The sequence below is a fragment of the Amia ocellicauda genome, chromosome 3 (assembly GCF_036373705.1).
Source record: "Amia ocellicauda isolate fAmiCal2 chromosome 3, fAmiCal2.hap1, whole genome shotgun sequence".
In the NCBI taxonomy this organism is placed as follows: Eukaryota; Metazoa; Chordata; class Actinopteri; order Amiiformes; family Amiidae; genus Amia; species Amia ocellicauda.
In genome coordinates this window covers 30,897,788-30,924,718 of record NC_089852.1, presented here as the reverse complement: position 1 = coordinate 30,924,718, position 26,931 = coordinate 30,897,788, and the positions used below count along the sequence as shown (strand labels likewise).

At 49.2% G+C, this 26,931-nt stretch overlaps 1 protein-coding gene across 6 annotated transcripts in view; it reads right to left on the bottom strand.

Annotated features, from left to right (window-relative positions):
• Positions 1-26,931, bottom strand: part of sh3kbp1 (SH3-domain kinase binding protein 1) — a 56,057-nt gene that overhangs the window by 17,322 nt on the left and 11,804 nt on the right. For all 6 annotated transcript variants that reach the window (XM_066699046.1, XM_066699049.1, XM_066699051.1 and 3 more), the window contains exons 3-6: positions 5,947-6,058; positions 2,266-2,372; positions 1,904-2,036; positions 672-874 (exon numbers count right to left, since the gene is read on the bottom strand). In XM_066699046.1, coding sequence (XP_066555143.1) covers positions 672-874; positions 1,904-2,036; positions 2,266-2,372; positions 5,947-6,058 — 555 coding nt within the window. The remainder of the gene's footprint in view (positions 1-671; positions 875-1,903; positions 2,037-2,265; positions 2,373-5,946; positions 6,059-26,931) is intronic.

The following is a 26,931-nucleotide window of genomic DNA, read 5'->3' as shown; positions in this document are numbered from 1 at the left end:
ACCACTTCTTCATTCTTGGTAGACAAACATAGAAGCTGGACAGAGCATCAGTCTGCCCACAAGGGAAGGGCGTACTGCAGAGCCGGTCCCCAGGTGAGCCACAAAGCCTCCTGTGGTGTGGGTGTGCGCGAGTGTGTGTGTGTGTGTGTGTGTGTGTGTCTGGTCAGCAATGAGGCTGTGCTGCCAGCTGTGACGACATCACACATGCCCAGCGGAACGCAAGCCAGACGGAACCGGCTGACACTCCCCCAGAAAACCGAGTATTGAAATCAGCAAAGGAGATTGGAGCGGCTTTAAAAAACAACCACAACAAAAACAGCTGTCACTCTCTGGACTTTCCCCCCCGCAGTGCACAGACTCTGGGAGGCTGTGCAGTGTGTGGACTGTTTTGGTGCAGCTACACTGACACAGAAACCAGGCTGAGCTGAAGACAGGAGGAGCTCGACAGGCCACGCGTGCACACTCAGGACTTCTTTCAGATCAGCGGAACCCGTGCCTGCTCATGTGTGGCAGGCCAATTAAAAACACCCTAGTGACCAAATAACGGCACTGACAGACAACTAAACCGAAAAAGAAGGAAATGCACAGCAGTTTCAAGAACAAAAACAACAGCAACAACGATGATGCAGAAGGGCAGTTCTTCTGTCCTGTTTGAGAGACAGGGCACTCACTCTGTTGGGGAGGCTGAGCTCGCTGTCCAAGTCCATGGAGCGTGGGCGCAGCTTGATGGGCTGGTCCTTGAAGATGTCCCCAAATCCGAAGCCTTTGATCTTCTTGGGCTGGATCTCTGTGGCCGAGGACACACTGCCTCCCTCAGACCTGGCGCTGCTGGAGTCTCCGCCGTCGCTCTCTGAGCCGGTGCTGTCCTTTTGACCTGCAAACACACACACACACACACACACACACACACACACACACACACACACACACACACACACACACACACACACACACACACACAGTCAGTGGGCAGAACTACAGATATATGATTTATGCTGGGCTACCTGTAAGTTCCCTACACAAAAACAAATCTCTCCAAAGAAAGGGAAAGACAAAGAGGGAGGGAGACACAGAGAGAGAGAGAGAGAGAGAGAGAGAGAGCGAGAGAGAGAGCGAGGGAGAAAGAGAGGTAGCCTGGGAAAGGCCCTCCCTGCCCAGTGAAGAGCCTGCAGTTGCCGAGACAGATATCTTCGTTCTCTTCATTTTTGTTTCTGTCTGCTGCATGTCAGCCGCAGCCCCAGCCCCTGTGGAGGCGCAGCTCAGCCCCACAGGGCCAGGCCCATGTCAGCATGCCTGTTTAGCATGACCACCTCCGCACCGGCCCAGAGCCCTCCTAAAATGTGGCACAGCTGCCCCCGCTTTTTCAACAAAGGGAAGAAAAGTAGAGGAAAAACTCAAGCCACGGGCAAGAAATGCATTTTCTGCCTCTGGAACCCATTTCAGTCACCGTCTTGTATTGGTTGATTGCAATTACTGTACTGTAGTCACAAGTCTCGGCTCCTTTTTTCATTTCTTTTTTTAATGAACTCATCTGGAAGCCTACCATGCGGGGGGTGGTGGTTAGTGGGTCCACAGTAATCCAGTACAAAAACTCAAAGGCAAAAGAGTGGCACCGACGCAGCTGCCCCTGTAGCTGCCGGTTTGTGCTCTGAATGCAGCAGACAGAGATCCCTGCGATCCCGAGCGGCCTGTTCAGTTTCCTAGCGCCGCAGCTCAGGACACTGGGCTCCCTGTCTCCCCGCCATGGGGAGACCTCAGCCGAACCGACCACACTGAGGCACACATCTTGCATGGGCAGCTGGCCCACAGTGGAGAAGTCAGGCCAGGGGAACTGCGTGTGTCTGGGAGGCAAGGAGCACAGTGCGTGGGGGAGCGACTGGGTGGGTGGGCGGCAAGTACGTACTCGTCCTAGTGCTCTTGCTATCCTCCTGAGGGGTTGGGGGGTCCTCCCGCTCCGGCGGCAGCTCCTTGATGAAGTTGGAAGGGAACATCCCCGTTTTCCCATTCAGGGTGCCCTCCCACCAGCCCTCCTCCACCTGCACAAAGACAGCGGTGCTTCGTCAGCAGGGCATAGCTCCACCGTGCACGTGTATGTGTGTGTGTGTGTGTGTGTGTGTGTGTGTGTGTGTGTGTACATATGTGCTGGTATATGATGCATGCATCTGTGTGCGTGTGCAAGAGTAATCCTGTGTGCATTTGCCTGTGTGTGTGTGTGTGTGTGTGTGTGTGTGTGTGTTTGCCTGTGTGTTGTGGGCGTGTCCTCACCTCTCCCAGGACCTCGATGATGTCGCCGATTTTTAGCTCCAGCTCGTCCTCATTCTGCGGCATGTAGCTGAAGGCCGCTTTGCATCTCCTTTTCCTAATGCCCTCACCTGCGCGGCAAAGTCATAAACAAAATTGGCCACCGCAATCTCAGCACCATGCAAAGCACCGCAGCCAGCGAGAGACGCAGGCCCCGCTCACACTGCGGCTCAGAGCCCCGCCGTCCGGGTTAGAAGGGGCAGACGATAAAAGAAAGAAAACGAGAGAAAAACAGATTGCTCAAATGCATTAAACACAGCTGCAATTCTATCAACAGTCCATGTTTATAAGCACACGGGACGTATTATAAACACAGCTGACTGGGGCAACGCCAGAGCGCACAATTAAAGCAGGCTGGTGTCTTTCTGCTCCCCCTACCAGTGGCGATAAGAGACAAACAGGACAGGCAAGGGGCTGCTCTTCTCACACTGTCAGACATTAACTACACTTTCAGTCACATGTGTGTGCAGGTGTGCTAACTGCTAGACTAGACTGGATCCGGCAACAGACTCGTTCTGAATGAGGCAAAGGATGGCACAAACAAGCTACAAAAATATACAAGATCCAATGAAAGAGGAGGAATGTCAGATTAGGTTACTTGCAGAAAATAAAGGAAAGCACGATGACAGGAGGAGCTGGATCAGATGCAAGAATGGTTTGGAAGCCGGCCTTGACCTATGGATATGAATAATGTTAAATTATGATTATTATAAGCGGTCTCTGTCTATTGGCTGAACATACTCTATTCTTCTGTAGGAGAAGCTGACTTCCCTACCTTCTGTGTAGCACCTTCACCCAGCAGACGGCACACACACACACACACACACACAACACTGTGGCTCCCTTCCACGTGCTGACCGGAGAGGCCACACCACATCTGTCTTCACAAAATAGTGCGTTTTCCTCTCTGTTGGCACTGCTCCGGGCTGCCCTCCGAGCTCTTCTGAACAGTGTTTCAAATTGAAAGTGCTTCACAAATCCCGAGCTGCAGCGTGTGTGCATGAACTTGCGTAATCCTGGAAGACCCCCTTTATTCTTACGCAATCCCCCCCGTTTGTCTGAAGGAATTACAGGCAGGGGCCGAACCTCTGCTTGGACTTGCATCGGCGGACACTCTGAGACGGGACTGGAGGAAATGTTTTTAATGATGAACATTTTCAAGCCCTACGCGGCAGACCAATCACCATGGTGACGCCTGTGCTGCTGCGCCCTGAAGCCCCCCTAATGGATCCCAGATGCTGTGCGAGTTTCTCTGGCTCAACATCTGCATGGCGGTACTCCCTGCAGCCCCAGAAAGGGGGGGCCACTCATGGACACACTCACTGAACACAGCCGGTGGCCATGACAGGTCTGTGTCATGACCCTGCTCAGACTCACACACTCACTCACGAATATGTAAAAACATATACACACACACACAGGTATACACTCATACACACACACACACACACACAATGACTCACAGACACACTCTGATGCAGACACACAAACACAGACACTCATAGGCATGGTAACACACTCGGCTTCTTCTCAAGCTACAGTGCTGTACCTTGCTGAGAAGTGAGGGTTAAACCAAAGAAGCAGAGTATTTGGGAAGAGAGACAGAGCGAAAAACAACAGACAACAATCTGACCGGCTGCAGGTCACACCACGCCTCTCAGAGGGTCTGAACAGGGCCATATGAATCCAGACAGATTCATCACATTGCCCAGGACACTGTGTTGGCAGAGACGGGGTTAATTCTGCTGGCATGTTGCCCATCTCCCGCCTCTGCATTTCTACCTCGCAGGGTTTATCTCCTGTTTCTCACACTTGCCTGAATATAACCCTGCAAAGAAACAAACGCAGGATTGCATAAACAAATGAGTTGAGCATGGCTCCTGCTGGCTGACGCAGGCATCAAAACCCTCCAACCCTGGAAGGCACTCAGGCGCCTGCTGCCTGGCAGCTTCCACCCATGATGACCAAATGCATGTTACTGCTCCCGTCCACAAGGTGGCGATCCTCTCTCGCAATTTCATTGCACCACCAACCTTACCCCCCCCCCCCCCAGCTTCTGTTTTTGGAAACTAAGCCCACCATCTCTCTCTCTCTCTTCTTTTCCCTCCATGAAACTTGAGTCGTGATTGCAGCTTCAGTGTTTGGCTCCAGGCCGTGCTAGATGGTTTTCAGTGGTGCAGGGATGATGGAAAATGTGAGTGTAACAGGGTCTTGTACAGAAACAACTACCACTGTTACTACTAACACGGATACTCCTGTTACATAAAAATCACAGTTTAGGGTTCTGAGTGAAGAGTGACTGAATAAAACTCAGGGATCGAGCAGCACAGCAGACTGGTGCTACAAACTGCCTGGGAAAGGCAGAGCTGTCTCCCCTCCTTCACTTAATTTCTTTGAATTTAGTCCCACTGGAAGAATGGGACTGACTTAATGGTGATTTTATAAGGGGGGGTAGAGACTGTGAGAAGTCCAGAGACCAAGTTGCGAGGGGTTCTGCAGAGACAGCAGATGCCGGCGCAGAGATCCTTTAAAGACACACAGATGCATCTTTTTTCGTCGGTTTGTCTGTAGTCGGCTGGTCTCCCACAGCACCGACTGCTGCTCACACACCTGCCAGCTCTTGGCCCGGGCCTGCTAGCACCACCGCCGAGTTGCGTCAGTGTCCAGACAGCTGGCGTACCTTGGCTGAGTGGCCAGTCCAAGTCGGCGGCTCAAAGCCTCCACAAGCAGTCTGTCTAGTGCTGGAGCGCCTCTGACACAAGTCCACAGAGTCCTGGAGCCATGCAAGCCAGCTCTTGGCCTGAGAAAAATGAGTCTGCACTCCTAGAATCTCATCAGGTATTTCTGTGTATTTGTGCGATTTTCATTGCCATTTGTAAAAGACAAAATCTGCCCGTGGGGAGGTCAATGTCAAACTGCCCAAACCCCCCACCCCCACTCAGTTTCAGATCGATCCTGAGCCTCTGTACTGAGTGCATCAACACTGGGGAGGGGGGTGGGTTTGACACTTTAAGAGGACAGGGATCGATCCCTGGTCACAGCACTGGGGGGCTCCCATGTCAGTTGAGTTCCACAGCAGCCAAATTCACTGTCTGTGAGCAAGTGGATTCCCTGCACTCCCTCTTCATCAGGATCGCACTGAGCACGCTCCCTTTCGCCATCGCCGGAGGAACAGACACCACGACCCTGACAGACCGCCTGTGGGGGAAGACTGAGTTCTCTCCGTTTTCAAGGGGATCGCAGGAGACATCTGTCTCTGACCCTGACTAAACCTCCTGTATACCCTTCAAACGACACAGCTGCCTGCTGTAACAAATCTGCAGGCGAAAAAATTAAATGTAGAAGGCCTCTCTCTAAAGCTGCTTTAATTGCCTTAATGAGACAATTTCCTAATTACCCTCTGATCCAAAAAGCAGGCCAGAATGCAAATTTAGCCGGAGAAAGCCGTGGGAATGTGGAGTTCGGCATTTAATCTGAGGGGCGGCACAGCCATTGTTAATCCCATAGTGTGCTTGGCGTGCAGCTGCTCACCTGCTACAGACACACACATGCACTTGGCACACTTGGCACACACAGACACAGGCACACACTCACACACACACACAGACACACAGGCACACACAGCCACTCCAGACTCATGCCTACCTTTCTTGGGGGGGCGCAGGCTGGGCTCAGCGGCGGGAGACGGGCTGCCGTTGGAGAGCTCAGCCTTCTGCTTCTGCGCTTGGGGCTCCTTCTTGACATCCTTCTTTATTTCCTACCACGAAAAACAAACAGAACCAGGGGACATGAGAGAGATCCAAGAGGGGCCCGGCACTCAGGAGATCAGCAGGGGAGAGAGAGAGAGAGAGAGAGATTGAAGAAGAGAGACAGAAAGATATTGAGAGAGAGCAAAGAGAGAGAGTTAAGAAGACAGACAGAAAGAGATGAAATATTGAGAGAGAGAGAGAGAGAGAGAGAGAATAAAAAAACAACTGGACAACTGGACATTAAGACTCTGACAAAGGGGAAGGGGGTGGGGCTTGGGGAGGTACACAGCACCTAAGTCTTTCTCCATCTCGCCTCCACTCAACCTTTGACCCTCGATTGCATTCTCACTCGTGACCAGAGAAATCAACAGACCCACCAAGCAGAAGGTCCCTGTAACTGGGATTAAACTGGGCACGCACACACGCGCACACCACTCTCTTTTTGCTCTCTCATTCTTACTGAATGAATATTAATGCTCGGCTCTGAGGCCTTTGGAAGCTTTAATATCTGAAGCAGGGAAGATCCTCTGCGATTGGTGTACTTGGAGAGAAAACCCTGTCCAATCCGGCTCCTATCAATGAGATCAATGAGCAAGATGATGAAAGAATAAGAGAAAAAAGTAATGTGCCATCTGCTCAGTACAGCAGCGCTGTTTTTACACAGTCCCCTGCTGCTGTACTGCAGGTCATGATGTGCTGTGCTCGGTCCTGTACTGTTGTGTTTTATTGTACTGTACTGTGTTGTGAGCTATATTGTGCTTTATTGTGCTGTGAGCTATATTGTGCTGTGCTGTGCCCCCTCTGGGTTCAGTACACAGAGTTCAAAGTGCCAATTAGCAGAGACCCAGAGAGCAGGTCAGCTGATGCAATTAAGCAAATCAGACCTCAGCTGGGATAAACACCAGTAGTAACCTGCAGACCCCTACCTCAGCAATGGCCCATGGGACACTTTGCCTCCCCAAACCTCCATGACTGCACAGCCATACTGTACACCAGCTCTACACAGCCACTGCTCACTCACACGGTCTCCTTCAGCAGGTCATGAGGTGTCAGCAGACTGATGGGGGTGGGGTGCAGCTGTAGCATAGGCCCCCCTCAACCCTGGGCACGGCACAGGGCCAGCTAAGTGGCTTGCAGTATCTGACGGGCTGCAGATTAGTCTCCCAGCACCACCGCAGCCCAAGCCCACCAACCACGGCCGGAGGGGGCCCGTGCCAGTGCAAACACACACTCACCCACTCTCACACTGATGCAGCCAAGTGAGGCCTGAGCCATTACATAACCATCTCATCTGACATCAAGGCAGGCACTGTGGGAGGGACGGAACATCTGTCTATTCAATAAGCAGGAGCTGGACCCGATCGTCATCGTGCGGAGGGGCATGGTGTTCGTAAGGGACTACGTCAATCTGGAGGTCCATCAGAGGGGCAAGGAGGAAGCCTATAAGAACTGGCACATACAAGATCTGGGGGAGCTTAGGATCCCATGATGGGACCCACCTCTGGGGACGGTCAGTTCCCCCTGCTGGAGCCCGAGTCCAAGTTCTTTTAATTAATTTATGGATGATTGTTTTTAAAATGATTTTAAAAATGAATCTTAATTGTTTTTAAAGATTTAGTTGCTTTTAAACCACTAATTGTTTAGGGTTTTTTGGTTTAGTTTTGTTATATTCTTTTGTCAAATACATTGACCGTTTTGGATTTAATTTTAAATGCATTGGACCTTTTTTGTCTGTTTTTTATTTTTACCTTTTTAATTGTTTCTTTATTTTGTCCAATGCATTTTCAGTTATTTTCAATGTATTTGACTTTTATGTTGGTGAGCAGTTTTTGCTTTAATCACATTTGTTTTGTTGTTTTGGGCACGTTTATTTTGAAGTTAATTGTTTTGTTTTTTGTTAAAATCACAAAGATTTTAATCATAAGTATTAAAAAATTGAATTGTTTTTATTTATGAAATGCAAAATACTAAATACAATAAAATAGTAGTAGTATCTCATCTGACATCATCTGAAAGCTTTTAAAGCAGCAGTGGGCATCTCCACACAGCCCAGAGGCACTCATGGCGGGAAGTGTGCTGTAGAGAAAAGGGGCGGAGTCAGGACCCCAGAACACAGCTTCCCACTTCCTGCTTCCTTTGAATCGCAGCAGCAGCCGCCCTGCGCTCCGACTCTTTTAGCACAAATTCACAGGCTTATTGCTTTAATTGCATTTCCAGGCACAGGCTGACACACACACACCGTCTGTTCGTGCCCTGCTCGCAGCTCCACCATGGGCCTCACACACAGCCCCTCGGGCCCCCCTGAGCAGCGCCACCCCCCCCACACCAATCCTTCACCAGGCCGACACAACAATCAGCCCAGTGTTGCTGCGACAGCTCTGCCACTTGCGCCCCCGGATCTCCTTCTGTAACCTCTCTCATCTGGAGCAGTGAGGCTACACACAAGCATAATCCCTTTGTCTCTCTGTCTGTCTGTCTGTCTGTCTCTTCCCCTACCCTCCTTCCCTCCCTCTCCCTCTCTCACCCTCTCTCTGTTTACCTCGAACCCTTTTTCCTCCCTCTCCAACCCCTGTCTGCATCTAACTCCACATCCCTCCCTCCCTCTTGCTCTCTCCTTCTCTCTCCTTCTCTCAGGAGCTCCCTGTTGAGGCTGCCGCTCTCTGTCTTTCGTCCTTCAGCAGCTTATCAGCTCCAGATAAGTCGCAGAGTCACAGAGACAGGACAGAACAGCAGCGGCTTCCCGCCCCTCCCACCTGAGAGGCTGTGCATGCTGTCTAGAGACATGGGTAAAGTAACCGTGGTCAATATCCTCATCAGTGCTCTTAACCAAAATCTGATACAGCAGAAAAATCTGCCAACCAAAACAAGTCTGAAGTATTGCAGCAACTCAATTCACTTCCACTGGTTGACTGACAGCTCCCGAACGCACACGCAGATTATTTTGCAGATAACTGCTGCACTCCAGCACAGACAAAACACATTTAAAATCCCATCAATTAAGAGACTCTGGACCAGACTGGGAGGGTTTAATCTTGTTTGATATATTGAAGCTGGCTGTTTCCCCACTATGGATACAGGCTTTAATAGAAATACATGTATCATTGCGGTTGCACTGGGAGTTAGAGCAGGCGGGGGGGGGGAACGTTCTCTCCTGTCCTTGTTGCTCAGAACAAGCAGTTTCACTCATCCACTACATGCGTTTATAAAACCATCTCCGACTGCCGAGGTCTGTTCTTTGGCCCGCTGTCCCATGGAGCCGATATGCAATAAAGACCAGCTGATGACGCCGTCACCAAGCTCAAGAGCGGCCCTTCACAGAGTGATCTGGCAAACCCTGAGGACCAGTCATGAGTTGACAATTTACAGCCTGGAGTCTAGCATCACCCACAGAGCTGCCGGCAGGAAAAGCGATGAGAAAAGAGGCCAGCCGAGTTATACGGAAGAACTGTGTGTTCTGGAAATATGTTTACTGCGTTCAAAAAAAAACAGCGCCTGTCACACCCCGCTGCCATTCCAAATGCCATCTTGGCCTTGCCATCCTTCCAAGCACCTGATCCAGCCGCCCCCAACAATAACATGACAAACCTGCTACATCAAGAGAGAGAGGTACAAAGAATAGAGGAGAAAGGAGATGGGGAGCGAGAGGAGGAGAAAGAGGAGAAGACAGAGCAGAAGGGAGAGGAAAAGAGGAGGAAGGAGAGGAGTGATAGTAAAGAAAGACAGGAGAGAGAGCTGTCTATATACATTGTGATGGATACGGACAGTCTCCAACGGCGCTCGCTGCGGAGCCGAATAACTCTCTCCTCTCTATTGAGACATCTCTGGCTCTGCAGGCGCACGGCCCTCCGCGGCCTTTCAACATCATTAAACAGACAGCGGCCTGGGGAAAAAGAGCCGCAAGATGAATGGCCGATCAGTGGGGCTGAGCAGCGGAATAGCTGGTGCTACAGATTTATTGATCCCCTGGTGTGAGAAAGATGCGAGCCAGAGCGAGGAGGCTGGCCGACAGGAATCGTGAAGGATCGACGCCTCGGGACAAAGAGAGAGACCGAAAGAAGGAAAGGCAGAGAGAGGGAAAGCAGATTAAAAGAAAAAATGAAGAGAACGTAAGAGTGGGGTAAAAGAGTAGAGGAGAGAAAGGAAAAAAGAGAAGAAGCTGTGAAAGAAAGAGTCATTGTCACCTGCTGAAGTGACAGTGTCAGCGATATCACAACCCCCCCAATGTCCTGCTCCATACAGGCCAATCGGCAGCCTCGTCCTTCACAAGCAGGAGAGTCGACCCAGCCGCTACCGAGTGCGAAGAGGAACGGACCTCCAGGACAGAGGAAGTGTGTGAACAATGATAGATAAATAAATAAAAACAAACATAGTCCTCCACTCCACGCGTTCCCTCTTTACACTACACAGCCCGGGGGGGGGGGGCTGTTAGGCAGAGATGCACTCACTATACTTGGCGCAATATACCCACACAGGCACGCAAAACTGAACAGCAGGAGGAGGGAATTTCTAAGTGCGCTGTAAATAGACTATGAATAAAATGGGCTCTAAATTAGTAACTGGCGAGCACTGGCACGGGCCCCCTCTGGCCATGGTTGGTGGGCTCGGGCTGCGGTGGTGCTGTGAGACTAATCTGCAGCCCATCAGATACTGCAAGCAACTCAGCCGGCCCTGCGCCATGCCCAGGGGTGAGGGGGCCTGTGTTACAGCTGCACCCCCCCGCTGAAGGAGACCCAGGCTGGTATCTCATGATACACAGGAAAAGCCTGTCACTGTCAGTCAGCTGGCAAACAGGAAGCCTGGCTCTCAGAAAGGAACTCATTTGACAGAGGGGATTGGGCAGAGTTAAGAGATTACTGCTTCATTATTGGGGATTACCATTTAAATAACAAATTGCTGAAATCAGTTCTTATGTCAATTAATTGCGTACGCGTCTGTCATCTAAAGCCTGGTGTTCCAGACAGATTCTGCTCCACGTCGTCTTAAAAGAAGCCAAACAGATAATAGACGCTCTTTGGAAAGGTGCCTTGCAGCGATCCAGAACCACCTCGAGGTTCCCTGCCGAGCACAGAGCCACAGACAGCAGATGGAGAGGACAGAAGGACGGGAGGGGGGCGCTTACGAACTAGTCAGAATCCCCTGTTCCTCTGGGTGGTAGGCTCTTGCCGGAGGAGCTCAGAGAGTCCCTGTTCTGGAGTCTCACTGCCCTGCTAGTTGCCAGGTCGTGTGAAGGACAGTGTGCACCTGATTATTCCTACTAGGGGGCTTTTCAAGCAATTACTATCTTATTCCAAATCACAGAATAACAACAAAAAAATCCTGAAAAACGCATTTCAAAAAAGTTATAAATTGATTTGCATGTTAATGAGGGAAATAAGTATTTGACCCCTTCGACTTAGTACTTGGTGGCAAAACCCTTGTTGGCAATCACAGAGGTCAGACGTTTCTTGTAGCTGGCCACCAGGTTTGCACACATCTCAGGAGGGATTTTGTCCCACTCCTCTTTGCAGATCCTCTCCAAGTCATTAAGGTTTCCAGGCTGACGTTTGGCAACTCAAACCTTCAGCTCCCTCCACAGATTTTCTCTCTGCTGCTGAGAACCGGAGGCGAGGAAGGAGAACCGAGCTCTGGCCTGCAGTAGCAGTGGCTTCGTCCTTTGTGCATTTTGGAAAGAGCCTCATGAATACCGATACAGCGCTATGACGACACGGCGGTCGAAAGCAATGTCGTCCGTTACAGATCAGCACAGGCAGGTGCTGGGAAAACACTTTCTCTGCACAGCAGATGATCCAATTTGGTTTAGCTCATTTGCATCAGCTGCACAGCCAGGCTGAACCCCAGCGCCTGCAGGCTTTCAGAGGGAGTTGACAGAAGTGAGATGGGGATGGAAAATAAAAAGAGCTGAAAAAGTAGGCCGCTCTGGGGGCGGAGGTGGATTCAGTGTGTTTCATGGCTGGGCTCTTTCAACAGCTGCACTGGCAATTCACAGTCAAGAGCCATGCTGCTGTACAGGAAAGGTACATTACAGTTATTACGGGTGTTTGAGTCAGTGTGTGTCGACAGCTTTGTGTGCATCCTAAGAAACATTGGTGCGTCACATTACTAAACCCCTTACGTCTCTAAGATACAGCAACTACGCCCGATCTGCTTTGAGAAGTTTAAAGAGGCAGGTAGTAAATGTGTAAACAAACAAACAAAGACACATACATACATTAATAAAATAAAAGTACAGTGGCTTCAGTCGTTGCCCATCCCTGACACAGCCCCACAGTGTGCACACAACACTCCTCTGATCTCTTTAATCACAGCTACACAATGGCTGACTCTGGGGCAGTGTGATTCAGCGCTGGACGCTGTCAGCATATTCTCATATCTGGAGCTCGAGTCTGTAATCTCCCTCTCCCCCTCAGTCAGGCAGACGCATGGAAAACAAGCAGGCAGCCAACAACACCTAGATCTGTCAGAGACATTGAGTGGCTGCCTACATGGACTTATAGCCATACGTCACACAGATACATTAATGCACACATACACATACAGTGGACTATAGATAGGACTCAGACCTAAAGGTATCTAGTGCTAAATATGTGCTGCTGGTGTGCATATACATTTGTGCTCCCCCGCTGTCTCATCATGCCTCTGCCTGTCTGACGCCTTCGATCTGCAGACCCACCGACTGCGCTGCCTCCGCACAGCGTACACTGTAACCTCTACCTTTCATTCAGGAGGCAGGAGGCCAGAGGACAGCATAGGCTCCAGAGAGGCAGGCAGGCAGCAGTGTTGCGCTGGTTACAGGGCTGTGTGATATTAAATGACAGCAGAAGATCACTTTAGATATTGTAAGTGTCTTTATTCTCTGGGCAGCGCTCTGGCACTGTGTTCACTCTCTCTCTCTGTCTCTCTGTGCTTCTACGTCTGTCGCCCTCTCTCTTTTATGTGGGTGTCCTTTTAAAATTGTAATAAAGATGTTTCAAAATCAAATTCTCTCTGCCTCTCACTCTCTCTCCTGCAGGAGTGTTAGTTTTTGTGGTCTGCAGGTCTCCACAGAGCCGTGCCTTGCAGTCCAGCACACTACAATATAGAAAAGTACAGTACAAGGCAGTAAACCACAATACAGTAAACTAATTTATACTAAGCTTCTCTAGAGCACAGTACAAAACGCTTCACAACACCACAGTACAGGTTTCTGTACAGGAAGCCACAGGACACAGTTTAACCTGCTTCCCTATACAAAAAAGGGGGACTTTTGTAGACGGAACAAATGACACAGAAAAACTCCTCTTCCAACCTACTGGCTGAATCTGAAACGCTGAGCAACCAGAGGCTGGGGGAACTGCTCAGCCTGGTCAACTAAAGCATCTCTCTCCAAAGTCACAGCATCCTGCTGACAGGACAGGGCACACGTCACACTCAGGCCTGTTCACATCTCACACTATACCAGTTGTATCGTCAGCTAACATTAATCAATCAATAACGCCAGCACCCATACTGGAAGAACAAAATGTGAAACATAAAATGAAGAAAAAAATAATAATGATGTGTCCATTTTGGAAGGCTTGGATGCAATAGGGAAAGTCCTGGTAACGTCACCATGGTTACAAATAAAAATTATAAATAAATCATAGATAACAATGGATTAATGAAAAAAATATGAAAGCCAGAGGGATACAGAAAAATTAATAATAAAGGGAGAGAAAGCAGATGGCAGCAATCCTGAGAGAAAGAGTCCCAGGGAAGGTGAGATCCCCTCAAGTGATGAAGGGAAATTCAATTTGGCGGAGAATACAGGCAGCTCGAGTCTGCACTGAGAGGAAGGCATGCTTTGATACGGCACAATAAATGAGACGCTGAGGAATTAAAGGGGGGGGCGGTAGGCAGAAAGAAAGAACAGCCTTGAAAAACATCTCACTTGATTGAAGCTATTATGTGCGTGTGGTGCCCCTCAATAGCTACATCATGTCAGCGCACTCAGTGCCAATCCGGTCCCCACGCCTGCTCCTCGGCAGCGTGTCAGGAGAAACTGCTCATTCCTGTCTCCCTCTCCATTGCCTGTGTGTGTCTCTGTGTCTCAATTTGAATCCAGAGCAGAATGTCAGGAATACAGCTCTGACAAACTCAGCACAATAGTCTCTTTCACAATCCCTTTTGTTTTTTGGATGAAGAGGAAAACAAAGTGCTAATATGAAAGACCAATCACCAAACTGCTTTTATTTGGTGGTTTACATTCCTCTGCCGCTGCAGATGACTGTCCCACGTTTCACACCCACCCGGCTGGAACTGGAACGCAAACCCTGAGCTGAGCTGTCACTGCTGAAGACCAGGGGAGGAGAGGGACACAGATCTGCGACAATAGCTTCCTGTGACCGTACACAGATGAGAGCAGCCCCGGCCCAGTTCTAGAGCCCACTGCGGTTCTGAGACTCACACAGCCCATGGCAGAACCAGGGCAGCCCAGTCACGGCAGCAGGAACCCACAACCATGGCTACGCAAAATATGTTTGAATTCGTTCTCTCTGTTCCAGCTCAGAAAAGCCCAGAGGTAAGTCTAATCAAATTTGCTGCCAAGAACATCAAGGCAAGATAAAGAAAAAAGAAAAAACAGAACAGCCGTATATATGTGATGGTGATATTTACTCAACCGAGGTGACATTTAAAAAGAAAAAACACACAGCTGAATGATGACTGATCTCAAGCTAGTTTTTAGAAGTTCACCTTTGACCTCAAACCTCTGTGCAAGCAAGAGCTGGGCTCTGTCTTACGAAGATGAAAGCCCCCCTCTCAAGGCACCTGCTGGCTTGTGATCTCAGCTGCTTCCAGACGCTGGGCACCTCTCTGCACCAGTGTCAGCACTTATCTCACAGACACAGGGTGCTTTCTGCATAGAAGCTGTAAAATCTGCATGGCAAACCCAGCTACACTTCTTATCTCGGTCAACAAACAAGCTGCGAAAAGCAATCTGACACGTGAGAAGATTTCATACATTAAGAAAAAGTCAAAGAAAAAAACAAAAAAACAAACAAATCCAGGCTGTATTGATCCCTCGCTCCCGTTCCTCTGCACACAGGTCACATACTATGTCACACCAAAGAGAATGGCACAGTAAATACACACACACGTGCATAAATACATACAAATTGAGAAGGTATTCTGATCTTAGCTTAGAGAAGCGAAGACCCCCAACTCGTTGATGTTGCCGAATAAATCGCACATCCCTTTGAAGTCAGCGCACCTGCATACCTCACCAGACCTCCACCAGCTGCGTAGGAGAGGAACCGCAACGAGGTAAGAAGTCTGCAAACCTCCCAACTTCCACTGGGGTGCCGAGGAAGTTTTCACCGAGAAAGAATTTCCAGATTTGCCGAGCAGACCGGGAGGGAGTTGTTATTTATTCTTTCAATGCAGTGCATGTAATGCGGGATGATGAAACGTGGAACAGGAAGCGGGATCTTCTGGCTGTGCGTCAACTCACTCTCCCCTCAGCCAGCGGGCCTGTCCATGGCTCAGACAAGCCACTCGAGACGGAACGCCAAGCCAACCCTACTTGGGGGGACGGGGGGCCGCATGGAACACCGCTGCACAGTTTCCATGGCAACCACACTAGGGAGTCGAAAGGTACATTCTTTCGTCCCTGCCTGAGAACATTACATCATGACCAGCTGGGCCATACAGTAATAATAACAAGCCTGATAAGGTGGTTTCAGAGAGAAAACGGAAAGAAAAAGAAAAATCCTTAAAACCTGGCAAAAACGTGGCAAACAAATTGGCAAATGCAGCCTAAACTCATCTCCTTAATTACTCATCTACTTAAGTCCCGTAATTACTTCTAAACTTGCTTGAGTTGCTTAGAGACTGAGATTGGGTAGCTTTCCTCAGCTCTGCAATCCGATTTGTCCAAAAGCTGTCAGGTTGAAACCCACTAGGAAGAAACCTACTGCAAAGTCCTACACAAGAGCAAGATGGAGCAAGATTGATGCCTTGTACTTCACTGTATTTTTGCACTTTGTTTGTACTTATGTTGTAAGTCGCCCTGCATAAGGGCGTCTGCCAAGTAATAAAAATAATAATGGTAAATGTGCAGGCTTGGGTTTTACAGTCCACTTCGAGCAGTCAAGCTTGCATTTCTACTGATGACAAAAAAACAGTAACTATCCTACCGGTCTGCCTTACTGTCATCTCAGGAAGGCTTCTCTCCTTCCTTCCTTCTTTCTCTCTCTCTCCCCAGTTTCCTGTGCTCTGATTTTCTTAATCTACCTTGTTTGATCACCAGCTTTGTTTTCTGTCATGGAAAGCTACTAAATGAGTCACCTACATGTATTTTCATGGCCTCCCACAGGCTGTGTCTCTCCCCACTGACCTCTCCTCCGTCCTGGCCCTAATTGGCAGCCGCACATGCACTGCAGCTCTAATTGCTCGTAGTGCCGAGTGTTCAGCCCTGTGAGGCCAGCAGTCAGGAACATTAACAGACTGACCTGTAATAAAAATCCATCCATTAAAACAAACACATGCCACGCCCCCTGCTTCCCCGTGCAGCAGCACCCATTAACTTCCAAACCTCAGCGCCACACTGAAGCCATTAGCATATTTCATTAGTGCTGCCCCAGCACACCCTGCAGGGCCTTGTTAGCACGCTGTGACACAGCCCCCCATCAATCGAGCCTGATTTGACGTTTTAATACATAGAGTGTTCAAGCCTGCCAGAGTGATGACATCACCTCCGCCGGGCTCCACACGGCAGGGTGGCCCATGTGCTCTGTTCAAATGAGTCTGCATGTGACATCATGCAAAGCACCGCTCTCTCGCAGGATCTTCATGACTGTCACGCAGTAGGACCCAGTCATCTCATGCATTTACACACCGGAGGATGTACACCCCCTCTCGCCTTCCACAGAGCCACCTATTGTGATTTTATAACTGCTGGGATGCTAAGGAAAGTTCAGTGCAAACGGAGCACCAGCCCTGCAGAAGCCCTGTTACGTAAGGGAAGAACCACACGAGGGAGTGCCGGTCACTGATCACAGGAACAGGGGGCGGAGAGTCTCTGCTGTCTGCACCTCCTCAGAGGCACAAGTCAGCCACCATCCCCGTTCACAGATGAATATTTCATACCTCTTAACACAGCTTGCTGAAACACTATAGACACTACAGTACAGCGCAGGGCGGGGCGGGGCAGGGTGGGGCACACTTGGGCACACTTAGATCCATTAGATCCTCTAGTTTGGCCTGGTCCCACCGGCCTCAAACCTGAGGTCTGGAGCCAGTGGCATTAAACACATTAAGTATTGAAGAAACGTAGCAGTGAAGCACAGCTGCTTTTCACCCACACTACTGTACTGACTGTAGCATGTTATTGCACTGTTAGGCCACACCCACAAACCCCAGGAGCACCCCAGAGCTCTGATACTGCCCCCACAAGGCCCCGTCAATCTCAGATCAGCATGAGTCCTTCACTTCACAGCCTTGCTTTAATTCTAAGTGCTGCTTCAGAATGCAGAACACAATGCAGAATTAGAATAATAGTTGGGAGTGACAGTGTCTTTCCTGTAGCTGCACCATAGCACCTTATTGTTGCGGTCCTCAGCCACACCCTTGAAAAATAACTGTCCTCTCTTCGCTTATGAAAAACAAAGTATGACTTTTGCGACTTGCAACACTGAGCCACTTAAAGTTTTACACAGGCGAGTTTTCACAAGAGCATCAGAAGCAGAAGTTGAAGCAGCTGCAATCAGTATATCTAAGCTCTAGGTTTTTAATCTCATAGTGCTGAATGTTTCACTGCTCACTAATTTAATCTTTTCCTATCAAGTCATCGTGAAATTGCTTGGCCAGTGGATGTGCTTAGTCACCATAAGACTGCACATAGACCGACCACAACACAACCAGAGAGAGAGAGATGCACACAGCTAGGTCACACAACATAGCAGGAGCATGAAACAGATACACACCGTACATGCACCAACATACACGGTACACACAGATGCAGATGCTAGCACACACCAACACAGACGCACAGGCAACCACAGCAGCAACAACTATAATTAAGAGGCAAGGACCAGCTCGTGTGCGGTGTCTGTTTTTTTTCTTTTCTTTTTTTTTCTTTTTTTTCCTCTATGTGCCATGGGCTGCATACCCACTTTATCTCCATTCCTGTGGCAGAACGAAACCCTGTAGATGCCCCTACCACAGAGAGGGCATGCACAATCACTCAGTGGGTTCTACACGTAGTTTAAGAAGCACCATACATTTCCCCACTTGGAAAATAAGGGAGGTCACTTTTCACCCAAAACACCGCTCTCAACACACTTCTCTTTCAAAGTAGTGGGGGCCAAAAGCGCAGCAGAAAAATTTAAAATAAAAACAAAAAAAAAAAACTGTTGGAAACTGCCTGATGAAGGCTTTGTGTCGAGCCGCCTGCGCACTATCTGGGCTGTGTTATCCTTCCCACGGATGGAAACTCTCCCAGCACAGACCACCACAGGCAGGCAGATGTGCTCCGTGGTGGGGTTGGAGGAGGGCTCTGGACAAACCGGGTGAGCTGCAGCCCCATGGACACGGACGATGCTGGCTCCACTGCCCCTCTGATCAGCACCCTGCAGAAGAGCCTTCTGCCCTACAGGACGCAGCCTGCAGCCCCCACACCCATGAGCGAGGAGACACGCCTCAGGGAAAGCTGAGGAAAAGGGTCTTAAGTCTGCGATTTAAGAACAGCACATAACGGAGATAAACTCTTGGCTTATTGACATCAAAGCAATGCATTGCCGGGCTCTTGATCCTAACCATCACCATAGCCAGTGACCCCCAGCCACCTCGGTACATGGCTCAGCCCCAACACCAGTGCCTGCACACCCACTGCACATGCATCCTTCAAGAGCACAAGCATGTTCACTTGGCAACAGTGGGGGGGGGGGGGAGTCAAAAAAGAAAAGAAAAAACTGAAGACAAATAAAATACACGCAAGTGATTAAAAATAAAGAAAGCCTTTCACAGGAAACACCTGCCGAGAGAGAAAGAGAAAGAGAGAGAGAGCGCGAGAGAGAGAGAGAGAGAAAAAAACTCAGGCAGTTCTGTGCATTGCCTAAATGAGCTGGGGATTTGGAAGGGCAATTACTCTAAAAATACTGTCTTCCTTTTCAGTTTTTTGCCTATTTTCTTGGCTTGGTTTGTAGATATGCAGCTTTGTTTCAACGCACGTTGCAGCTCACAAAGGCTCACACCTGTTAGTCCAGCACAGGGGATCAAATGAGGTGTGTGTATGCGTGGCTGCTGTGTGTCAGCTGTCGTATCGCTCTTATTTATTTCACCAGGAAATGTATCCAGTGGGACCTGAGCTTCATTCACGAGGGGGGACCTGTAATGCTAAACAGGTACAAAACGAGCACAAAACTACCATCGACGCCATGAAGCAGCTGTGATGTCAGCTGGCAGGCCCCTGGCCGAGTATTAAATGACCAAGAGCATACGGTAGAGCTGAGGATACTGCCGCAACGTGACACCATTCAGAGTTGGGCAAAATCGAAAACCAGTAGAAACGTAAAACAGATGAAACGGCTGAAACTCTTCATTTATGCGTGTGTGCGCTTGGCTGATTGGTTTTTCACTGCCTTTTGTATTCTGCAACTCCCCCAGCCTGGGAAGAAATGCTCAAATCTGGACGTGACCTTTTCCAGCATGACTTGAGAAAGCCTGATAGCATCTTGCAGGGATTTCACTCGAGAAGAGAGCAGCTTAACGTAGCCTGAAGTGCGCAGGCAATCAGCAGCACTCGCTCCAGCAAAGCCCACGACTGAACGGAAAAACCTCTTTGCCAGCCCTACACTGAACAGCCCCTTAAGTACCTCAGGATATAAGTTATTAATCTACTGTGTAAAGAAGCAGTAATCTGTGAAGCAGGCTGGAAATGGACACTTCAGAGGATCCCGTTAGAAGAGGAGAAATGAAAAACACAAGGAACTTAACTAAGTAGAGGAGCGAGGCATCCAGCTTAACACAAGAGAAGGTCATGTTTCAGTGCTGCTTTATTCATTTGATGTTCATGCTCACTGCTTGTGTCCAGGCCACTGCTCTCAGCCAGGCTGACAGAACGTCCGGGGTCGTGCGAAGCGTGCTGAACAAGATTACAGCTCTGCGCTGTTCAGGAGCTTCACCACACAACGCAGCCAGCCAGAGAGAGCGAGCAGGGCTGGTCACGCACCTGTGCATTGCAGAGCTCTTGGGATTAAACAAAATATATATATATTGCCCAAAAAAAAAAAAAAAAAAAAAAAAAAAAAAAAAAGCTGCCTGAAAAACACCATTCATCTCCATCGATCTGCAACACAGATTTGTTATCCATTTTACCCATTGTCAGTGAGCGAAGCCGGCACGTCTGAGCGTGTGCAGCAGGAGCACACGGACACGGAACACGTCGGCCCACTAGGTTACCATGGGGATACTAATCCAGGCGACTTTGTGGTTGCCAAGGAAATGGAACGACAGCCAGCACAGACAGAGAGACGGACAGCCATCGCTTCTGGGCTCGCCCCTGTGCCACACACTGGGAAGCGGCGTCTAAATTTAAATTTAAACACAGAGCATCTGGAGGGAGCAACTCCACTTCAAAGTGCACAGTATCATTTATTTATTAAGTCAAGTGCTGCATCCGAGCTGGGAAGTCTTGAAATTACATCTCAGAAAGTTCCTTCAAGACTGTGTCTATCCATTTCCTGACCTGGGATGGTGCTTTGAATGCTCACTCACATCCAGAACCAGGAGTTCAACCGGTTCAGTCACATGCCTAGCAACTGCATCGGTGGAAAAGAGTGGCAGAGCTGAATGCTAACCACTCACCACTGCGACTCGGCTAGGAAAACATCACAACAATATAATAGTATTAATATTAATCATAACTTAAACATGCTGTCATGGCCTGTGACTTGCTCCCCCACACCGGATGATCTCCTGCTTATTTGTCTCAAAAACAAACGAGGCTGTCATTACATAAACAACATCTTGGTAAACAACTCAATCTGCGCAACGCTGCGGCCAACCCCCTCCCGTCCGAATGCCCTGTGAGACAGTACAGCCAGGTCTGTCACGGTGTCCATCAGATGGCAATTAAGCCAAGAGTCACAGCTGTAGAATTACACGGCAATACCTCCAGATAACACCCATAGCGTTGCCTGAGGCTGCACAGCGGATGCTCTCCAAGGGGCAGCTCCCACGGGTACAGCCTCTACCTCTCCTAGCGCGCATCTCCCTGACACCACCTCCCTCCAACGGCACCTTAGAGGAGCCAGTGGTGGAGATTTTAAAAAGCAACAACAGACACACAGCCACGGTGCTCAATACGGGAGGCTAGGCTCGGGGATGCAGTCCTACCAAGACGTGTTAAATCTGCCGTAAAAAGCCAGCGGGGGAAACGGAGCGCATATGAAACCATTCTTCCTCCTTGCAAAAACACAAAGTGCATTCAGGGATGGAAACTCACCATTGCGTGACTAAGAAGTTGGTTGTCAGAGGTAAGCAGTTGCTGTCTCCTGTGCGACCTGCAGTACTGAGGTGGAAAGGCAGCGCGTGTGTTTTCACCCTCCTATGTCTTATGCAAATTGGCCCTGACGTTTGGGGAACAGGTCTGTGGAACTGGAAGGTCTCCAGTGTGCGGTGTGGGCTGCAGCAGCGCTGTGACAGACAGGCCGGCCGCTGAGGAGGAACAGGGCAGGCTGGGGAGGACCAGCACCTGACCAAAGAAGTTGGTACCGTTTTTGTTTGGACACGCAGAGAGAGACAAAGACCCTGAAGACAGAGACAGACACAGGGAGGAGCCAGACCCTTCCAACCCTAACAGGGCAGAGATGCATTATGGTCCCGTTAACTGTCCTGCATCCCTAAACACAGCACAGGGTAGCTCCGCCTACGAGTCATTTCTGTTCCTTGTTTTGTTCATTCAATTATGTTATTTAAGTACTTATTCACTGACTTACTGTCTCCCTGTCAGCTGGCTGAGCAGAAGCCAGGAGCTCTTGTGATAAATAATAGGACAACAAGGCGCTTATTTCACAGCTAACAAGAGAGGAATGTTGATGCTAACTTGACTTTTGGAAAAATGAAAAACATACACATAACAACAACACAACTACTTAACCTTCATCACTACGAGACAATTTATAAACAATGAAAACATGCCCACCTCAAAAACCTAAAAAGTTAGAAAGAATTAAATAAAAATAACCATAAGCCCCAGATCCCTATGCCTGAAGTGGTTTGTGAGTTGCTTGCTCAAGGATGGGGATCCTGTCATCACAGTGCTGCAGCACAGGCCTCCGGGTCAGAGGTCATTAGAAAGTCAGTGTGATACCGGTGTCTCTGCGCTCTGGCTGCCACTCCACTGATGTGCTCAGTGGTTTGTGACTTGCTGGGCAGTTGATCATAATCTCCCTTCACACACAGGGCTCCTACCACAGCACTGACATTTGTGGGTCTCTGTGGCCACTTTAATACGGGCTACAGGCTAGCAATAAACACACAATACAAGAGAGAATGTGACTTTGACTTTTGACTGACTTTGGTAAGCGACTGTGAGAAAGCTAAGCAAAAAGAGATTAACGCGTGAGAGAGTTTTTATCTTGGCTTACCATGAAGAGGACATCACACAGAGAAGAAAAACAATAGCAACAGTGAGAATTAAATAACGTGACAGCCACCAGGTTTCTGATTGGCATTGATGAAAGGCAGGAATCCAAACCCTGGAAATTGAGATGTGTGGGATCTCATTAGTGGCAGTTACAGCCACATCATCTTGCAGTGTTAACAGCCTTGTATCTGTGAAACCGCTGCACAGACACGGCGCAACTTCTGCTCTTTTGCAGTTCCTTGCCGGTATATAAAGTTATTGGGTTTTTAAATGTGTGCTGCCCGAGATAAAGCAGTCAAACAAACAAACAGCCAAACAAACAAACAAACACACACACAAGGCTGTGGTGCTCATGTTAGGGGCATATTCCCTCCTGCTGTGTCCCTGCTGTGGCAACGTCTCTGTCTGTGTCTGGGCACACGGCTGGGTCTGAGGGCTGAGGCTGGGGTGGGGGGTTGTGCCAATGTCCTGACAACATCACCCTGGCCAAGGTTTACCCAACAGGCCCAAGCTGTGCTGAAGCAGGTGATGCTTCTAAGCAGCTGAATGATGACACGAAAGGTGATTAAAGATTAACGCACTGCCGCAGACATCTCTTCTTCAAGGGCCGGCACAGAACACTGTTATGACAACAGTCATTCAGCCCGAGTCAACCTGCTGGCAGTGAACAGCCTCTCAGCAACAGATAAAGCGCTACTCTGTGCTACTCTTGGTCAAGGTTTCCCCCCTCTCTGTCTCTCTCTGCCCAATTTCAACATGAACGCTGCCAAGGGGACTGGCCAAGGAGTGGTGCCCAGTGAGCTCACAGCTGGAGATGTTTTCACGATGTGCCAGCCTGCTCCACACAGAGGAGAGAGTCAGCACACAGCCACGCGCTCTGCTCTGTGAAACAAAACGGTGGCATGTGCGGGAGTGTGTGTCCTTTTTCTTCCAAAATCCCGAGAAGAGTTGAAGAGAAAGAGAGAGAGGTGGAAACACAAGCAGTAGAAAGGCCGGCAGCAGGCCCAGGGCATGCAGTATGATTCCCCAGAGCGAGTTGTTATTTTTATTGTTCTTTTCTTGTTTTTCTGAATTGGCAGCAGGCAGAGGCAGCAGGCAGAGGGGAATTTGAAACAGCGTGGAAAAGAAAGGAAGGGAGAGACAGGTAGAAAGAGAGGGAGGGAGAGAGGAAGGGAAAGCTCAAAAGAGAGAGCAAGAAGGAGGGAGGGGGAGATGGGTAGAGCGAGAGACAGAGAGGGAGAGAGGGAGCCAGGCAGACACAGCGCTGTGCTGGGAGCCAGGCTGAGTGACAGGCAGGCAGGGAAGCTCTAGGCTGCTGTAAACACAGTGATTACCAGAGCGTCTGCCACCCAGCACACACAGCAAGATTATTAACCCAGTCTCCGCAGAATTCCCAAGGAGAAGCTGGCGAGCACGGAGCCGAAGCAAAACTAGAAAACAAATCCCTTCTTTAGACAGGAAGAATTCCTGACATCGGAGAAGAAAGGTGTCTTTACAGAAGCCGTCGAGGCACTGCAGGAATTCGTCGGGGGATAAATGTGTGTGCGAGAGTCCAAGGCAGAAGCAGAGGACAAATACCATGAAGGGTGAAACCTGGGGCCTACATATGAAGGCTAGGCCAAGGACCAGCCAAAAGCAGGACACAAAGACTGCTTCTGTACTGCAGTTCACTCACAGCACAGTACAATACAGCGCTATGCAATACAGTACAGATTTCTCAAGTTCTGCTTCAAAGCCTTGTTCAAAATCAACACCACTAAAAAGATACAGGGATTGTCTATTTTAACTAGCAGCCTAAATCAAAGGCCTTTGAAACACAAATTATTTTTTGTTTTCTGTTAAGTCACTTAAAATGGGTTAAGGAGGTTTCACCATTCTGGGGGACTCTGGGGAGGAAGTCCTTTATAACCAAGAAAGCAGCCTTGTACAAAGGCAATCCTGTGGGATTTTTATCCTCTTCCATCCCACTGTATCGAAATTCTTATGTCCCCAGCTAATCCTCAGCTGTCAAAGCGATCTTCAGAAGCAGCAGTTGAAGCAGGCAGTGAGACACAGAGCTGCCACTACTGCTGTCCAGACGAGAAAGGACACATGGGCGAGCAGAGACAGGGAAGAGAGACCCTCCCTGCTCAGTTGACCGGGCATTGCAGTTTTGCAAGACTAAGTTCTCAAACTTTCTGGCCACCAAAAATAAAATAAATAAAATAAAACTACCAATCCACTCAAGGGTTGGGCTGTCCGCAATTTCTTCACTTGCACACCGCTGACGCCAGCTCAGATGAGGCTTGTGAAGCGGTCAATCCCACGGCGCCAGCAGGAAATAAACATGCCCACTGGTGGGTGGGTGAAAACAACAAATTAGGCACCACTGGAGTCTGCGGCTGACGGACGCAGGGTGTTAACGAACTGACCAATGAATGACTTCCCTTCTGAGTACTGAATACCGAGACACAACGTCCCTCTCGTCCCCCACAACCCCTGCCGCCCTGCCTGCCCCCCCCACGACCCCTCTCTGTGCCCATATGCTCAATGGCACCAACGCCCCAAACAACACTGGCCTCCCAAATCCCTTTATCTGCAGTAATCCAGGAGTATTGGGAAACAAGACGGTCTGCCCCAGCAGGGAGGCGCAGCAGCCAGCTTCCTGCACAAGGCTGTTAAATGTGCGCCGCCTTGGGAGAGACATCTGCTTCCAACACTCCTGCAGAGGAGCTCCTGCGCCATTTTCAACAGTGCAGTGAGAGAGGAGGGGAGAGAGAGGAGAAATCAAGAACTTGAGGAGAGGAGAGAAAGGCAGGGTAGAGTGAGGAGTACAGCCTGTCCAGCTGTAAACTCTAATCAGTTCTTAGACCAACAGTAGACAGATGGGAATAAAAGATGTTTTCAGCAGTGGTTCTGCAAATTAATGAACGACCAGCCTGACTGAACAGTTATGGCAAGACACCCTATTGGAGAAACACAGATCCATTTATACACCATCTTCTGCATGGGCACAAAATTAACCAAAAGGTCTACAGGAAAGTGAATAATCTCCCTGTAAATAAATAAATAAATACACACATACTTGTGTAAATAAATACATACATACATACATTCAAATACAGGAGGCAGTTTGAAAAACTATTATATAAAACAGTAGGTCGCTCATTCACACACTCTTGACCATGGAACACTTAAAGAACAATCTCGCAGCGGGAAGAAGCAATATTATGCCAGGATTTGTTTAGTTTTTTCCTTTAGCTGTGTTAAAAATAAAACGCATCCGATCTTACTGCGGCCTCCAATCACAGGACAGAATCTGGGAACATCTGCTCCGGATCTTTTCCGCCCCTAAAGAGATGGGCGTCTGGTGAAGGAATAAATTACGGTGACAATAATAACATAAAAGCACAAATCTCAATATGTGGGAGTGAAAATCGCCCCAAAAAAACACAGATCCGATACAGGACACAACACTTCAGACACAAGATCCTTCCAAAATGCCAACCACAGCGCCCAGCACAGAGGGGCACCAACACTAATCTAATCCCTTCTGGAGAATCGATGCATTCAGAAAATCCTCCGTTCCACACTGACAGAGAGGGAGAGACTCTGAGCCCCCACAGGACTGATTAATAATTCATAATATTTGATTAACAAGAGGCTCGTGCCACCCCTGATTGCCAACACACGGGGATACTCGGCAGCACCACTCACTCACAATATCCGTCTCTGCCTCCATTGAGTGTCGGCCTACAGACCTACTGGCCTCCTTGCTATCCTCGGTCTGCAGCTACACAGCTACGACGCTCCTCAAGCGGAGGAATTGCGGCCTGTCGGCTCCTGTGTTGGAACAGCACGTGTGAGCCTTCTACAGCAGTGTGAGGTGAGCATGAGTATACAGCTTCTGGCACTTCTGTCACACAGGTATTACCCCCACGGCAGTCAGGGTTGTGTAATTAATCTCTCTGTGGTTCTTATTTCACACACTTCACCACAATCCCAACTGTATAGTATGATGGCCCCTAAGAGTAAAGTTTCGCTTTCTTGAGCAGGGACTGCATGGGCCTGGGTTAGCGCGTGGGGCCCCTGCAGTGCCACAGGCTGCAGATTCCACTGCTGAGGTCAGACAGGGGATTTACACAGGGGGGCTGAGCCTGCCAGTAATCTAGCCACGATCTCAGTCAAGTATTTGGTATTATTTTAGCAAAGTAGGAAACACAGGCACGCAAAAAATATAAATACATCTCTACATCAGTCCATAAATAGCCAAAATGGTGTTTCATTTAATTTATTTGT